Source organism: Tupaia chinensis, unplaced genomic scaffold (assembly GCF_000334495.1).
Source record: "Tupaia chinensis unplaced genomic scaffold, TupChi_1.0 Scaffold143584_1, whole genome shotgun sequence".
In the NCBI taxonomy this organism is placed as follows: Eukaryota; Metazoa; Chordata; class Mammalia; order Scandentia; family Tupaiidae; genus Tupaia; species Tupaia belangeri.
The window spans coordinates 4,253,649-4,271,778 of NW_006203430.1; the positions used below are offsets into that span (position 1 = coordinate 4,253,649).

At 36.9% G+C, this 18,130-nt stretch overlaps 1 protein-coding gene across 1 annotated transcript in view; it reads right to left on the reverse strand.

The window, feature by feature from the left end:
• Positions 1-10,040, reverse strand: part of PPP4R1 (protein phosphatase 4 regulatory subunit 1) — a 50,745-nt gene extending 40,705 nt beyond the window's left edge. Inside the window, exons 1-7 of the mRNA XM_014582358.1 lie at positions 9,909-10,040; positions 8,774-8,880; positions 7,157-7,299; positions 6,534-6,680; positions 2,217-2,324; positions 2,044-2,109; positions 955-1,113 (exon numbers count right to left, since the gene is read on the reverse strand). Of these exons, the coding sequence (XP_014437844.1) occupies positions 955-1,113; positions 2,044-2,109; positions 2,217-2,324; positions 6,534-6,680; positions 7,157-7,299; positions 8,774-8,880; positions 9,909-9,967 (789 nt within the window). The 5' untranslated portion in view covers positions 9,968-10,040. The remainder of the gene's footprint in view (positions 1-954; positions 1,114-2,043; positions 2,110-2,216; positions 2,325-6,533; positions 6,681-7,156; positions 7,300-8,773; positions 8,881-9,908) is intronic.
• Positions 10,041-18,130: the final 8,090 nt, after the last annotated feature.

Genomic DNA, 18,130 nt, shown 5'->3' on the forward strand with positions numbered 1-18,130 from the left:
TCTGTCTGGCGAGTGCACGCGCCCTATAGCAAAAACCTCTCCAAAAAAAAAAAGATGAACAAAATTAACAAAACTTTAACAGACTACCCAAGAAACAGTCAAACTCAAATTATTAAATAAGGAGTAAGGAGCATACAGTGTATTAATGTTAGGAAAATTCATTTTGTATGCTGTAATTATATACAGTGACTGAATATATAAAAAACAACAAAACAAAAACAATTTTTAAAAATGGAAGTTACTACTGACATTACAGAAATAAAATACATATATGTATATATTTTTGTAAGTAAATTTTTTCTGGTAACAAAAACCACAAACCATTAACATAGTACTCTTTGGACAGTCCACTCCTAAAGTATGAACAATAACATGTTCTTTTTTTTTTTTTAAGAGAGAGAGATTTTTGCTATAGGGCATGTGTGCTCACCAGAGAGACAAAGAGGGAAAGGAAGTGAGAAATCACCCCCTGGGGAGATGGCCACACAACAATCCCTTCTTCCCCATTCTCTTGAGATTTTGGGTGCAGGCATTCGCACCCGGTGTGGTTGTTGTTGTTTTTTTGTTTGTTTGTTTGTTTGATTTTAAGAATTATTTTATTTAACTTCATTTATTTATTTTAATTTTACCAGAGTAAGAGAGAGAGAGAAAGTGAGAAAGGAAGCTGCCAGGTTCGGGACTCAAACTACAGTTGGCCACGTGGGAGTCCAGCGCCCTTAACTGCCATGCCACCTGCCAGCCCCCCCAGTGTGAGTTATAAACCACTAGGTCCTGGACTTGAACTATAGCCAACTACATGGGATTACAATGACATAACCATTTTATGTTGGCCCCACAATAACATGTCTTAAATTATAAATAATTCTTAAAATTCTAAAGTCAAAATTGTGTCTCTGCTTTAAAATTCACTCAAATGTAATATTTTATAAAAGTGATAATTAAATAAAACCCTACCCAACGTGAAGGATCACTGATCAAATTAATAAATAGTGCTGATAATTTAGTCCGTCGGATTTCTTGACACGTTGCACATGAAACTGCCATGAAGCATTCAGCACAAGCCTTCCGGACTCCCCAGACATTATCAGAACAAAGCTGGAAAAACCTGGGCAGCTATGTGAGGAGAAGGTTTTGTTAGTCACACAGAGTAGGAAGTTACTTCTCTTTTATTTTCTATTTTCACAGTGTTTTAAATATTGGAATTTCTTAAAAGTAAAGTACCTATTTAACACTAATAGTCAATTACAGACCAACTTTTCTCTACATCTGAGTCTTGTGTCCCCATGGATACAAAGGGCCAACTATAAGGGACTTGAGCATCTGCGGATTTTGATATCCACAGAGAAGAGGGTCCTAGAGCTAATCCTCCATGGATACCAAAGAGTCTACTCAGGAATTAAAAAACAAAACAAAAACTACTACATTTATTTCTTAATCCAACTGCCTATACAAAAGCAAGAAATTTCCCAAAAAGTATAGTATAAATGCTATTCAAGAGCTTATACCTGAGCTTTCTTTGCATAACAGATGGTTTCAGAAACTCTTTCAGTATGTTAACTTGTACATCAGGCATAAGTATCCTATATGCTATTTAAAACTAACCTGCTGTAGATTCAATATGTTAGCAAAATACTTGAGGATTAAAATAAAATTAAAGATTCAACTGAGTAAATAATTGATGTGTTTAATAGAAACAGAAAGGTAAAATGGATTAACGGTCCTTACACATCTGTATTTTCAACAAAATGTCCTTACCAAAACAAAGTTTAACTGACCAGATTATAGAAATAAACTAAATTCAGTCATTACAGTCCTTTTGGTTTATATTCATAGGATTGTGCTAATAAAATTTTGGAGCAAAGGTGTACCTTTCAAAGCTCATGGGGAAATGGAATTAAAGTACAAATTTAATTTGGTAGAAAAAGAACTGAAATCTACATATAGTTTATTCATAACATACATTTTTCCATGAACTTTCTGAAAGACCTCTCATATACTGCTTTGTAACACAATGCTTAACCCCTTTGTGTCTGAGGTACTTACCAACATTTCCTCAGTAGCTTGCTGGCCAACTACACTGCAAATATCTCCAAAATTGGCAGCACAGACCTAACAACAGAAACAGCACTGAGGTTTCAAAACATTACCTATGGAGTTCTTTAATCACGAGAACTAAAGAGTTCTTAAACAGAAAAACAATCGACTATAACAAATACCTTTCGGACATGAAACATTCTGCAATCACAGCACATCTCACAAAACCTAGGGAGGATAAGCCGCTCTGTGATATCCTTCCCAACCATAGGAGCCATTTTGCACATTATCTAAAATAAATAAGAACAGTTTAAGGTTGATAACAAAAGTATTTAACTTAAGGAAATATAAAATATGGTATGGTATCACTTATTGCATATATTACAGAAAATATTCAGTCAATTGTTAATTTCATCTTATTTATTGAAGAAGGAAACAGAAAATAGATGTGAACCACTACCAGTAAAATGAACCAAAAACTACTAAGTGTACAGCAAACACACACAATATCCTAAAAATTTCATTTTTGTCTATAGTTTCCATGTTTATCACTTAATCAACTCGCTGGTATCTTTAATTTTTTGTGTGTGTTTTTAAAAAATTTCTTGCCAGAAGGCACAAGTGCTCACCAAAGGGGGGGGGTTTGAAACACCCCTCACGGAGCATGACCATGACACTATCCCTTTGCCTTCATTTCTCTATCCTGTTCAGGAGTTTAGGCATGTATGCACATGGTCTGGTGTGTTTTTTAAGCCACTGGGGCCAAGATTCAACCGTGGCTGGCTATGTGGGAAATTTGGTCCCCTTCATCACTAGGCTATGGGATTGGCCCTTACCTTATCATTTTAAAAGAAAAAAAAAAAACTACATTCTCTTAGTGAAAAAACAAAACAAATAGTGAATGTTCCAAGGCAGAGATCATCCCTAAGGATCTGGGCTTAATATTTCTGTATTGCTAAGAAGGAACTGTACACAGTCCTCATCTTGCAAAGCACAATGTTAGCTAACCAAAGCTCATGCATTTCAGAACTGGATCCTGGTTTTGAAAAGCCTTAGTTCCAAGGAAAGCAAGAACACAGTTCCAATACACATATGCTTCAGTTAACATGGTAACAAGCAAATAGAGGATTAACTTATTTGAAAAATAGCCCTTTGTTATTGAAATATATTCCCCCATAGTTAATACATAAAGAAATCTGATGGTCTGTCACTGGTACCAATTGTATCTATTCCTAGACTATATAAATATGACATCATGAAGTAAAAAACACAAGCTGGAAAGAAAACTCTACTCATATGTAACATAGTTGTCTATGTAGAAAATTCTAAGGAATCTACAAAGAAATTACCAGAATGAGTGAGTTTAGGAAGGTTGCAAAATATGTCAGAACACAAAAATCTCCTGTACTGGTATAAACTACAATGAGCTAAAAATATTTAAAAACAGTATCACTGGGACCAGCAGATGGCATAATGCTTATGTCACTGGACTTCCATGTAGTCAACCATGGTTAGAGTCTCATATTCAGTGCCTTAAAACACGCCAGGCACATGTGCGTGCGTGCCCAAAATCACGAGGGGAAGACTGGAGGAGAAGAGATAGTTGCATGGCCAACCCCCTTGCGGGGAAAGGGCATGATTTCTAGCTTTCTCTCTGTCTCTCCAGAGCACGCATGTGCCCTATAGCAAGAACCTCTCTAAAACAAACAACAAACAAAAACAGTATCATTTACAATATAGTGACCTTAAAAAACATGGAAGTCAGGGTCAGCAGGTGGCAGGGTGGTTAAGGAGGCTGGACTACCATATAGCTGCCCAAGGTTCAAGTACTGGACCCGGCGGCTTGGAACTCATGCTGGGCATGCGTGAGTGCAAGCCCAAAATCCCAGGAGGAGAATAGAGAAGAAAGGACTGTGGCATGGCCATCCACCCTTGGGACTGATTTCTCACCTTCCCTTTTACTGTCTCTCTAGCAAGCACATTTGTCCATAACAAAAACCTTTAAAAGAAAAAAGTCTAACAAAATACAGATTTTTTTTTCTGGTGAAAACTACAAGACACTTATAATATAAATAAAGACAGAAATAAATGGAGAGAGCTACTTCTCTAAACTGATCTAGAAATTCAACAAAACCCCCACCAAATTCCCAACATTACTAGAACTGGGGATAATGCCTCCATCTCTTAAAACCAAAGGTTGATTTTTGAATAAGCATTTCTAGGCCCTAATGGAAGAGCCACAATTATATTGCACCACTGATCTAACATACCTGAATTTATTAGAATAAGTTATCCAAATATAGAGAATAACTGGGGCCAAGAAAGACAAAACAAACAAAAACCGATCGCGAGAGAACTATGGATTTCCTGCTTATACCGGATATGGTCTTTTTATTATGATTACGTTTATACTGAATAAGTCTTACCAGAAATTGTAATAGAGCAAGTTAAATTCTACTAAGTAAAAACCAAGAGTTACACCAAACTGATTTCTTTTATCGAAGAATTTCTTAAATTAAAAAAAAAAATTGTTCAGGGACCAGCAGATGGCATGCTGTTACATCACTGTACTCCCATGTAGCCAACCACAGTTCGAGTCCTGAACCCAGTGGCTTAAAACTCATGCCAGGCTTGTGTGCATGCATGCCCAAAATCTCAAGAGGAAACTGGAGCAGAAGGGATTATGGCATGGCCATCCCTTCAGGGAGGTGATTTCTCACTTTGTTTCTGTCTCGTTGATGAGTGCATGTGCCTATAGAAAAAAATCTCTCTTTACAAAAAAAAAAAAAAAAAAAATTGCTCTGGAACTAGGCAGAGGTGGTAGACACATAACACTGTGAATGTACTGTGTCAACAAACGATATGCTTTAAAATGGTTAATTTTGTATTTGAATTTCACTTCAATTAAAATATCACTGAAAAAAAAGTGCCTACATTTATTTAGTGGTAATTGAATATCTAAAATAAACAAATAAATAAAATTGAGAAATTTTTCAAGGGAAGAGACCAGAGAGACCTCAGATTTATCCACTAATGATGATCCAGAAGCACTATTTATAATTTTGCTGTAATTTTTTTGTTTCAGCAAAAATGCAAATCTATTACTTTAAGCTTAAACAGTGAACTATAACCAAACAGATTTGAATAAATTTTTAGATAATTTAAACATTTTTCTAACTAATTGTCAGAATTCTTACCACTTGAACCCAGGTACCATGAATGTGAATCATAACAAATATTATTATATGCTAATGAATGATGTATTTATTGTGGCTTTCATATTATCAGAATATTTGCTAACCATATTGTTTACGGGTCAAAAAAAAAACTGGCTATAACCCTTGGCTTTACTATGTGCATAAAGACTTAACTGTATATTCTCCTAATAATCAACATTGACATATAGTAAAATTACCTGTCTAACTATCCTTCTTCCAAAGACTACACTGACAAGGTCAGGAGCCATGGGTTACTTTTTTATTTCCACTGTCTTACACAGTCCCTTGAAAAATGTTCCACAGCAGGGGGCAGATAGGTGGCGTGGTGGTTAAGTGCACTGGACTCTCACATGGCCAACCATGGTTTGAGTCCCAGACCTAGCAGCTAGCTTGCTTTCTTTCTCTCTTTCTCTCTCTGGTCAAATTAAAATAAATAAAATAAATAAAGTTAAATAAAATAATTATTTAAAAAAAGAAAAATGTTCTATAGCAAATGAGGGGGATCAAGTGTTTCTTCATTCAATACACGGTGGTTTTCGTCTTTAATTTTTTTGAGAGGGAGAAAGTACAAAAAGACACACACAGAAGAAAGAGGGAAGAAGAGATGGAGAGACAAAGGTATTTCTAACAGGGTCTCTCCAGATCACAATCTGCCTGCCCCAACCTGTTAGTTAGGCAGGACTGCACAGCTGTGTGCCAGTACACCTGGACTGTTTAAACCAGGACAGACTCCAAACCTGGGCCTCCCATGTTGCCCTAGTCATCACATAGCAGGGCCTTCCCACTTGCACTAGGGTGGCTTAGCCCAGAGTGTTTTACTGCACTGGTAATTTACTATGACATAATAATGAATATACAACTACTTACATTTTTTTTTTTTATTGTGTAAAGATACACCTTTTCCCAGGCTGGGAGGGCCATGGTGACTAGGGCAGCTGGATCCCACATGGCCATGTGTGCTCTGAGTCCTGGACTCAGGAGTTTGTGAAAAACAGAGGAGAAGGGACTGCAGTGTACCCATCCCGATGGGGGTATTCTCCCCTCCCCCCTTTAGGGAGCACACGAACCGTCTAGAAAATTTTTTAAAAAGAAGAAAAAGAAAAGATAGGCTTTTTCCCTTATACTCTTCTCCGTTCCTTTCTAGCCTTGAATTATATTTCAGATCTAATGGGTTGTGGCTACTTTTAAAAATAAGTGTTAAACAAGAAAAACAAGCCTAACAATTAACGAGCACCTCCTAGCAGTCATTTTGCCTCAATGGGAATATGGTATCCTACTTACAGCCACAGCTTCTGTTTTCACATCATCATTGCTATCCGGGGCAGTCAGTTCTATGAGGACAGGGCACACTTTGGTCTCCACATCAAATCGCTCTATTAGCTCCTGCTCCAGCAGAGCCAGCAAAGCTGCCTGGCTTGTTTTCCTCACCTAGGAAAAAAATAACAGTCTGACAAAGCACATACACTGAATTTACAAATCTGAAGACTTCTCAAAGTAGAGGAATCCATAACTAACAAGATCCTGAAAGTAAGTTAAGTGTGGCTATTTTCAATTCTTCCAAAGATGGAAGTTGGTAGATTGCATTATAACAGATAAAGTAGAACACCAAAGCCATCTTTGTAAAAGATGTCTCACAAAATAACCAGGATTGTTTGAGGAATAGCGGGAGCACCAAATGAGAGTGTAGTCACCAGGGACTGTCCACAGTGGAATTACAAAGACCTGTGAGATTTGTTAGACGTAATGTGCTGACATCGTGTCCAAAACAACTAGCCATTTTTAAAAACAGCGTAAGTTAAAGAGGGAAAAGAACATTCAAATGAGACCACTCAGGCAAGGCCATTCACTCTACATATATTACACAGCACAAATCTCCTTTAAGAACATGTAAATAGAAGTCTTACCTGATTATTCTGATCAGCAAGATATCTAACCACAATAGGTAGTAGGTATTTGGAAAAAGCATATGGTATTGAAGGTCGGTTTTCTTGACAAAACAGTGCAATGTGAGGCACCTGTTCCATCAGCTCTGCTCTCACGGTTGGTTCTGTTGAAAATGAGAGAATGTGAGCAAATATTCTCCCATATCAGCAGAATCCTTATCTAGGTTTAAGGCTATTCAGGCTTTGGACTTTTACCTCAGCATAGAAAGAACTCAGAAAAAAATATGCTTTAACTATGCAATCCTTCTCACAATCAAACAGAGGCTAACTCCCCACCCCCATGAGTGAAAGCAGGGACTTACAACCTGAGCTTCTATCATTCATAATAATTCATAAGAAATATGTATCATTTCCTACAATTAATTAATTTAATCACTTGCACTGTGCCTCACAGTACTAGGGGTTAAATATCCTTTCTGATATTTTCATTGATACTGTATTATCTATAGTCTTCCTACTTAAAAAATCACCTAGGACAAGTTAGAAGGACTAGGTCCTAATGTCAAAGTAGTCAATGAATGGAATATTTATAATTAGACTTAAATAAGACTAAGAAGAGTATAAAAGGATATATCATTGTTACACCTTCATCAATAGTCATCCTTTCACAGAAAACCAAACCAGGAAAGAGTAGGAATAAAATGTGGACTGACAATCCTAGCAAATAAATCTAGCAAATTCAGTAGAATCTAAATATGCATTTATTACAGAAAATAAAAGAGATCGATAAATTTAGGGGGGAAAAAAAGTCAAGATAAAAGCTGGTAAAAGGTCAGGCAGAAGATGGGCAAAGGCCCAAGTGTCTGCGATCCAACAGGGCTAGAGGACTTGAGGAAGGGAATGGCAGCATGAACAGACCCTGTGGAGGATGCTTGCCCTTTCCCTCTCTCTTGTGCACGGGCATATGCAACAATCTATCATGAGTAAGGAAAAAAAATTTAAGATAATGCACATGAAAGATGTAAAAGTTCTAAACTGCTTATCGTTTAGACAATGAATATCTGATTCTCAGAGGTGTACACAGTTGAGCAGTCTTTTCATTTGGATGTCACAATCAGCTCAGCCTGTTACAAATCTCAGAGGGCGGCACCTCCCTTCCTCACTCCCTTCAACTATCGGGTGGCTTTGAATGGCTCCTACCACTTCAGTTTCTCACAAACAATGCATCCTTCTAGCAATTAGTAGTCACCCTTACAGTCTTCTACTCTCCTTTTTCATCAAGTCATTCACAACGCTACATTATTGTTATAAACCACTCAGCCCTCTATTTCTTTTAACTTATTCTAAAGTATTCTCAATTTTTAAAAATTACTCCTGAAAATATTAACATACCTGATATAAAACAATATTCTTAAGATTTGATGATAAGTTTCCAAAGTTAAAGTAAACAGACACATTATAAAATGTTTGGGTCTTAGTAAGTTTTCCCGTTGTTACTGATGGGTTTAATATTTACATAGTAAATCTTTCAAAGAAAACTCAGATTACACTAACTTTCCCATTAGTTTTTAGAAATATAATCTTGGTAAAAGAATCTTTCTAGAAATGAATAAATTTGCTTTCTCTACATAAATATACCTGAATCATCAGCTAATCTGCTAATTCTTTCCAAAACAGCAATACAATCTCTTTCATCATCGCAGACTTCCCTCAGTGTATCCAGCAAACTCCGGGCCACCATTTGTCTACAAAAAAAAAGGGAAATTATATACTGGCATTGACAGTTAATACTTAGAATTTTTAAAGAATCCAAATGATTTTTAAAGAACATTTCCTATTATTTTAAATTATATATTAAGCCTGTAATTTCCTAAGTACAAATGCCAGAACTGATTTTATTTTAACCAGATGAGACTGGATATTTACCAAATATCTTTATCTAACTGATCTGGCAAATTTCTAAAGTCACTAAAAATTCATTTCAAAATTATCCCTTGATTATCATAATAATAGCAAAATATACTCATTCTTCATTATACAAAATGTTATCTTCACACAGTTCTGCTAGATTTGAGTTTTGTATATCTATACTCAAAAAATCTGAACAAAAGAAACCAGGTGGTAGAGTACAGTGGTAACACACTAGAACAATGTATGGGAAAGGTCCAGGGTTCATGTCCTGGACCCTCCATTTACATACTAAATGCACAAATGACTTATGGGGGTGCCCATGTCTTTGTCTCTTTCTTTCATGGAGGACATAAATCAATAAACTAAAAGGTGAAACCAAGCAAAGCCACTAAAAAATTGAATGAGAAATTTTTTCATTTCTCAAAACAATCTGATACTTGTGGTTTGGAGAGCATTGGTGAAAAAAACAACACATTAGGCAGCGTGCTATCCTGGTCACTGCTACACCACCTGGCCTCCTTTGCTGGAATGCCCAATGCCCTTGAGCATCACCCCGCATGCAGTAGGTATACATCATCTGAAGGAATATAATCTCCAATAAGCAATTTACATGGAAACAAAATTATGTCCAATGGCAACAGAAACAATAGTACTTTTTTGTCAAAAAGCAAACAAAAAAAGTGCTTTATGCTTGCTATTATCAAGGAGTAAACAACAGATCATGCTATGATTATTAATAAAACTTGGTGACTCAGATTATACATATTAACATCTACTTTAAATTAGATAATTTTATTTTCCCTACTAAAATAAATATAACCACTGTTCCATTTCTACTCTAGTGAAAAGAATAGGCACATACCTGTTAAAAACGTTCTCACTTGCAGCATACTTGTCCAATCTCCCCAGTGGCGTCAACATTTCATCTTGTGAGACAAAGTCCAGGGCTGAAGGTATAATAATCACATCAGACTCTGAGCTGTAGTCATCCACACCAACTATCAGAGACATCAGAAATACTCCTTATAACACTCTGAAACTAAAAAGTACCTCATGCCTGTCTGAAGAAGCATAAGTATGTTTCTGGAATGGTACAAAGAATCCTTTTTTTTTTTGGACAGTTTTTTGCTATAGGGCGCATGCGCACGCCAGAAAGACAGGGACAGGTGGGAGGGTGGCGCTGCAATCCATTCTCTATTCTCCTCTTGGGATCCTGGGCATGCACGCACATGCACCTGGCATAAGTTTAAGCCACCAGGTCCGGGACTCAAACCGCAGTAGACTATACGGGAGTCCAGCAACATAGCCATTACACTAACTGCTGATCCCAGAATGGTACAAAGAATCCTAAGAGAATCTTAGAATCGATCCAGAAACTATGAAAAACTGAAAGATGCTTCCGAATCTCCTTTTTCTACAAATACATTCTTTTTTTTTTTTAAAAGAGTTATTTATTTGGTTTTATTTCTTATTATTTTTTAAATTTCTATAAGGAACATGTGCACTCACCAGAGAAAGAAAGAAAGAGAGAAAATGAGAAAGCAGCCCACCAGATCTGGGACTTGAACCATGGTTAGCCATGTGGGAGTCCAGAGCCTTAGCCACCACACCACCTGCTGGCCCATCTACAGATACATTCTAATTGCTTTTAGAAGTAGAAGTGTCAGGAGTTATTACTCAATACAAGGAAAACAGAAATCAGAGTCATGAGAACTTACATGTTCAAGCAGAACACAACAATTAGCAACTTGTGAATAAATACACAAAAAAAGTCAAACTCTGATATGGTTAATTCTGCAACACAGAAGATAAAGCTAATGAAACTGCTATCTGACTTCAATTAATAAAGGGAACTTATTGTAAAACCATTACTTATAGTCATTAAACAAATATTTATTAATTACTTTTATGCCAAACAATGCTGGATGCTAAGGAACAACAATAAAAACACTAATGTTTCAAAGAGCTAATAGCTATTGAGAAAACAATCTATTTAAACTCATTCAAGCTGTAAGAAAAGAAAGATGGCAAAAATCTCAACAGGACAGCAATGATTTCAAAGGAACCAAGCAAAGAGAGTTGAAAGGTAATTAAACAGCATCTACTCTCAAAGGACTCAAGGAAGACCTGAAAGGTCACCATTAGACTGGGTACTTTTGTGCCATGCTATGTGGTACACAGGTCATCTAACAAGGGCAATTTTCCACGGTATGAAAGTGGAAAAGTCAAATGACAGAGACTGAACAGGTAAAGGAAAAACAGAAAGAAGTAAAGACAATGAGTGCAAACGGCTTCCAAATGCTAGGTGTTGAGATAACACACTGGACTAGTTTATTGTTCAAGGCATACAAAGCAAAATGGAAGATATAAATATTTTTTGTTTTGTTCCTAATGTTTTCTTTTTTTTTCTTTTTTTGGAGAGGCTTTTGCTATAGGGTGCGTGGGCTCGCCAGAGAGAGAGACAGAAAGCGAGAAATTACCACCCATGGGGGATGGCCACACCACAATTCCTTCTCCATTCTCCTCTCAGGATCTTGGGCACGTACCCACACACACCCGGTGTGAGTTTAAGACACTGGGTCCGGGAATCAAACCACGGTCGACTACATGGGAATCCAGCGACATAGCCATTATACCAACTGCTGGTCCCTTTTGTTCCTAATCTTAAGAAGGATTTGAAACATGTCTATATAATGAAAGTAAATAGTTAACAATAAAATAGGTTGAAGTTCTAGAACAAGAGCACATAACTGATGGAAAAATTATGAAGTTGGAGGAGACAGAATCCAGAAGTAAGGTAGATGTATAAAACTTAAATAAGAGATCCTTAACTGTTAGGAATTTAGGACCTTTCTGAAAGCCCTAGAAATTTTCAAAGAAATTTTTCTTACTCTTAGCTCCTGGCATTTCTAGTCCAGTTACTTAAGTCAGTCACTTAAGTGATTTACTTAACTGATTTACTTTTTTCTACAGTGCCTGTTACCATGTAATGTTTATTAGCTACTTCTACTTATCATCTGTCTTCCAAGGGAGGATACTAGCTTCGCAGGACAGGAATTCTCACCTATTCACTGCCTATCTCCAGAATATTTCCCGGTACAAGGTAGACATTCAGTATTTGTGAAACGAATCTACCCATCACCCTAAATAAGATACCTTTACTTCAAATCTTTGCTTAGGGGAGAAAAAGAACACATAAGAAGCTCCTCCTGCATGTTGCTATATGATTAATAGAGGAGATGGTGACATTTCCTAATCAATTCCCAATGATACTGCTTTTATGTCACTTTAAAAAAATGACCGTTTTTAAAGTAACTGAGTATATAGCACGGGGCCCGCCCATCATATAGGCTGATTAAATAGATAACACTGAGAGAACTATTTTTTTTTCCAAAAGAATACCTTCAGACAGAGAACATAGCCTGTTTTAACTATTTCAACTTGCTAATATAAAAATAACTTCTGTATTTAAAAAACACCAAGGGGGCCAGATGATGGCACAGCAGTAAGTATGACACATTGTAAGGCAAATCACACATGGGAGGGTTCCAGATTCAATTTCAAAGTAAGCTGGACACTCGTATGCCCATGATCTTGGGCAGGCTACAGGTTGGGTGTGGACTGTCAAGACCCTTTTGGGGGTAGATATATGAGCTTCTCTCTCTCACTCAAGGAAGAAAAAAGTAAGTGAATTTTATAAATACACAATTAACACCTAAACATGCTCTTCCATTTCTTACATCTGATAAACTGACCAAATTTACTGCCATATCTTAAATTACCATAAGAGACAAAAAAGTAAAAATACATGAAATAATGGTGGGGCCAGCAGGTGGCGTGGTGGTTAAGGTGCTGGAAGCTCCCACATGGCTGACCATGGTTTGAGTCCCAAATCTGGTGGCTTGCTTTCTCACTTTCCCTCTCTCTCACTCTCTGTCTCTGGTCAAAATAAAATAAATGGATAAATAAATAATATTAAATAAATGATTTAAAAAATATATACATATGAAATAATGGTTTCAGACAGTGGATAAAAGGCAGAAGACAGTGATCTCTGAGAAGGAAAACAGAGATGAGCTCTATATTGTTCCAGCTGTCTGAAGTATCCAGAACTCAATGCTCATGGGTAGGGGTTGTCTCCCAAACATCCCAGCAAACTATCCATGTGGAAAAGACAAGAGTTGAGAATTCAGAGACATCAACACAGCTAGAATTTGCAGGGCAGAATATCAGACAGAAGAGAGCTTCATAAAGAAAGAATTACAGAATGTCCCCCCCTTGGGTCATTAGGTGACTATTGGAACAATTTACAGTCATACACCAATTAATTATGGGGGTACTTTTTGAGAAATATGTCACCAAATGACTTCATCATGTGCAAATATCACAGTAGGTATACTCACACAAACCTGGATGGTAAAGCCTAGGCTAAATGCTCCTTGTGGGGGACCAGCAATTGGCATCATGACTATGTCACTAGACTCCCATGTAGTTAACAGCGATTCGAGTCCCAGACCTGGTAGCTTAAACTTACACAGGGCGTGTGTGAGTGTGTGCCCAAGATCCCAAAAGGAGAACGGAGGAGAAGAGATTGCGGCGTGGCCATCCCCCTTGGGGGGGGAGGGTTTCCTCACTTTCTGCCTCTGTTTCTGTGTCTTTCTGGCAAGCACACGAGCCCTATAGCAAAAACCTCTCAAAAAAAAAAAAAAAAAGCTTCTTCTGGGATCACTGCCTATATGCAGGCCATTCCTGCCTGAAAGGTCCTTATGTGGCACATGACTATATACATAAGAGAAAAACTACCTGAGCCTGAGGAAAGAACTACCTATAAAGAGCAGGTTAACCAATCCCCAGTTATCACAAAGGACAAGGAATAGTTCATGTCTCCACCAACTAAAAAAAATATACAAAACATTGTAATACACGGGGCAGCTGGCAACAGCAATCTACTCACAAAGATACTGCCTCCAACCTGGCAAATAATTAGCCCTAAATTTATGGCTGCTCTGGGTTTGTATAATAAAGGTAAAAGCAAGGCGCAAAAGGAACAGACTGTCTCTAAGTAAGTTACTGTGTCCTAGAACAAAGCTTGAAATGCAAATGAATATAAAAATAAACAGCACTCAACAAGGTATCCACAGTATCTATTATGTTAGTGATAAAAAAAATATCAGGCATGCAAAAAGCAGGAAAATATAAAACCATAAGGAGAAAAATTCAAAGAACTAACAAAGATGACAGATTCACCAGGTAAGGACACTGAAACTGTTAGAACTACATTCCATATGTTCATAAAGGTATAAAAAGTACAAGCATGTTAATAACAGGAAGATACATATTTTTTAAGAATTATTTTTTATTTAACTTTGCTTTATTTTAATTTTAGCAGAGAGGGGCAGGGGGGGAGGGAAGTGAGAAAACAAGTCGCCAGGTCTGGGACTCAAATCATGGTTAGCCATGTGAGAGTTCAGTGTCCTTAACCACCATGCCATACCTGCCGGCCTCAGGAATGGAAGATATTTTAAAAGATCCAAATTGATCTTGTAGAGATGAAAAATACAAAGACAAGGAGATGAAAAAATAGACTGAATGGGATTAAACACTACAGAATAAAAGATCAGTGATCTTGAAAGGCACAGCAAGAGAAAAGTAAACTAAATGAAACAAACATAAAACACGCATAAAAATGAGGGGGGAACATAAACTAACTAAGAAAACATCAAACAGCCTAAGGTACATGCAATTGAAGTCCCCAAAGAAGAAAGGGGAACATAAGAAGTATTTGGAAAAAAGAACAGAGATTTTCTAAATTTGATGAAAAACTATCAATCCATAAACTCAAGGGATTCGATGAGTTCTGTGAGCAAGCAATATGAAGAAAAATATTCCAAGGCACAATGTAAAATCTCTTAAACAGAAAAATTAACACTATATAGAAAAGAAAAATGGTAAGAATTAGAGCAGACTTCTCATCTAAAAGAATGCAAGCCAGAATATAGTAGAGCAATATCTCTAAAGTACTGAAAGAAACAATGTCTACCTACAATTTTATACCCAACAAACATAAATCTTTTTCATGTATCTTTCAAATATATGTCTTTAAAAATATGAGGTTGAAATAAAGACTTTTTCAGACATACAAAAGTCGACAGGATCAAAGCAGATATGCGCTGAAAGAAATACTAAACCAAGTAGTTCAAACAAAAAATTGTACCAGATAGAAATCTGAATCTACACAAAGAAATGAAGAATATCATATATGGTAAAGATGTGGGTAAATAAAATGCCTCTTATTTTAAAAATCTTTTTAAAAAACACTTAACTATTTAAAGCAAAATTATGTACTGCAACACAAACAGATAAAAATGTAGTGGGCCAACGGAGGCATGGTGGTTAAGATGCTGGATCCCATATGACTGACTCTGCAGTTTGAGTCCTGGACCCGAGGCTTCAAAAACATGCCAGGTAGATGTGCCTGCATGCCCCAAATCTTGAGAATAGAATGGAGAAGGGATTGCAAGGTGGCCATCCCCTAGAGGGTGACTTTTCACCTTCTTGTACTCTCTCTCCAGTGGGTGTGTGCACTCTATGGCAAAAACCTTAACATAAAAAGAAAAAAGGTGAACCTGGTCCAAACTTCCCATTGGTGTGAGGGGGACCAGCAGGTGATGAAGTGGTTAAAGCACTGGACATTCTCATGTGGCCAACCAAGGTTGGAGTCATGGACCTGGTGGCTTGCTTTGGCACTTTCCCTTTCTTTCTCTGATCAAATTAAAATAAAATGAATGAATAAATAAAAATTAAATAATTCTTTAAAAAAATTTCCCACTGGTGTGTAAATTCCTGATAATCTCAATAATAATAATGTCAATAATCTCACATTGACGACCATTGTGTAAGTAGTCCTTGTACTACCTACAGGATAATTTAAATTTTTTAAAAGAATTATTTTATTTAACTTATTTTTATTTTTAATTAGATCAGAGAGGGACAGAGTGAAGGGGAGAGAGAGGTAAAGTGAGAAAGCAAGCAGCCTGGTCCAGGATTTGAACTGCAACTGGCCATGTGGGAGTTCAGTACCCTTAACCACAACGACATCTGCTGGCCCAGGATAACTTAATTTAACCTTCTACAATGGGTGCGCTTTCATTACTCCATAATCTTTATGAAGTTGCCATGCTTTTCCAGCATCTCAGCTTATTTTCATTTCTAATGTGACAATAATAAATATAATCATAAAAAAGGTATTGTAGGGTCCCTAACATGTATAGAAATAAATGTATGACTTTAACATAGCAATAAGGCATACAATAAATACTGTAAAGCTTTTACACTGTGTGAAGGGACACATATTACTTGAAAGTAGATTGTGGTAAGCTAAAGATGCATATCAAATATAAATTCTAAAAAAGATATATATAAATTCTAAAGCAGCTCTTATTTTTTTAAAAAAATCCAAAGACATAACTAATAAGCCAATAAACCCAAAAGGTAGCATCTATGTATCCCATCCCAGCAGAGATGGGATAAATAGATGGGAAAAGCAAAATAACACTTAAACTCAACCACATCAATAAACACATTAAGTGCCAATGGTCTAAATATTCCAATTAAAAAGCAGTCTGTCATGAACTAGATAAAAAATAACACCTAACCATTAACACAATTCCTTACATGGTGCAGAAAAATATTATACAGTTTATTCTGATCTACAATCCATAGCAAAGTACCTTATTCATTACGGATCGAAGAATTATAAAAGCCACTTTTGGCCTCATTGTTCTCCTTTGTAACATATGACTTGATCTATCATGACCTTGAAGGCACTTTTCATGCAGGCTCTAGAATTCTATGACTATGACCAAACTGTTTCATCAGAGTCTCACTCATGTTAATCTTAAAGATAAGTATTAATATTAATTCTGGTTAATAAAAAGTGGGATGCAGTGAGGAAGAGTCCTATAGCAAAGACTGTCAGTATTACTGTGTTTAAGACAGGCCTAAAGCACTTACCTAAAATGCAGATTCCTGGATCTCACATTCAGACATTGATTATCTGAATAGATGAGATCCAGAAGAATTTACTTGAACAAATATCCCTACTAATTCAAATGTGGACTGTTCAACAACTGTATCTAAGAAACAGGCTCCTAGAAAGTAACAAAATAATTATTTTCCTTCAATCTTTTTATTACCAAAGGGGGTGTTCAACTCTGGTATAGACGATGGAGACAAAAGTTAATTTCTATTTCCCAGTACTGCTGCCTCCTGCCAGTATCCATGGAATCATTCTGGCCCAGCTTAAGCTACTTAAAAAATTTCCTCATCATTTCTTCTGTTTTTCTTTCCAAGAGTTCTTTTTTAATTGCCAGAGGGTATGGTATGTGCACTGCCAGAGAGAGAGAGAGAAAGAAAAAGAGAAAGAGAAAATACACTCGTCCAATAGAACTAGGTCACGCTACAATCGCTCTTCATTCATTTTTCCATCCTGCTGAGATTCTGATTTTAGACATGTGCACACACGCCCCTGCATGTTTTTCAAGCGATCAGGGTCAAAGTCCAAATCAGAATTAACTATGTGAGATCTGAATTCCTTCACTAGGTTATGAGGTAAGCCCCTCCTCACCAATTTTTTTTTTTTTAAATAGAGGTTTTTGCTATAGGGCGCGTGCGCTCACCAGAAAGAGAGAGGCTGAGAGACAGAAAGCAAGAAATCACTCCCTGAGGGGATGGTCACGCAGCAATCCCTTCTCCTTTCGGGATCTTGGGGACGCACACACATGCACCCGGCATGAGTTTAAGCCACTGGGTCCAGGACTCAAACCGTGGTCGACTACATGGGAGTCCAACGACATAGCCATTACGTTAACTGCTGGTCCCCTCACCAATTCTTGATTAGGCTATTAAAACTGTGGATTTCTACTTTATGGAGGTCATAAGGATTTGATTACCAAGCCTACAGATGGCATTTGAGTCTCACCTAGCCATTCTGCAAATGCCTGACACAGATTACAAGAAGAAACTTAGAAAGAAGTAACAAAAATATACATCATGAAAAAATCCTATAGCATATATATCAACACA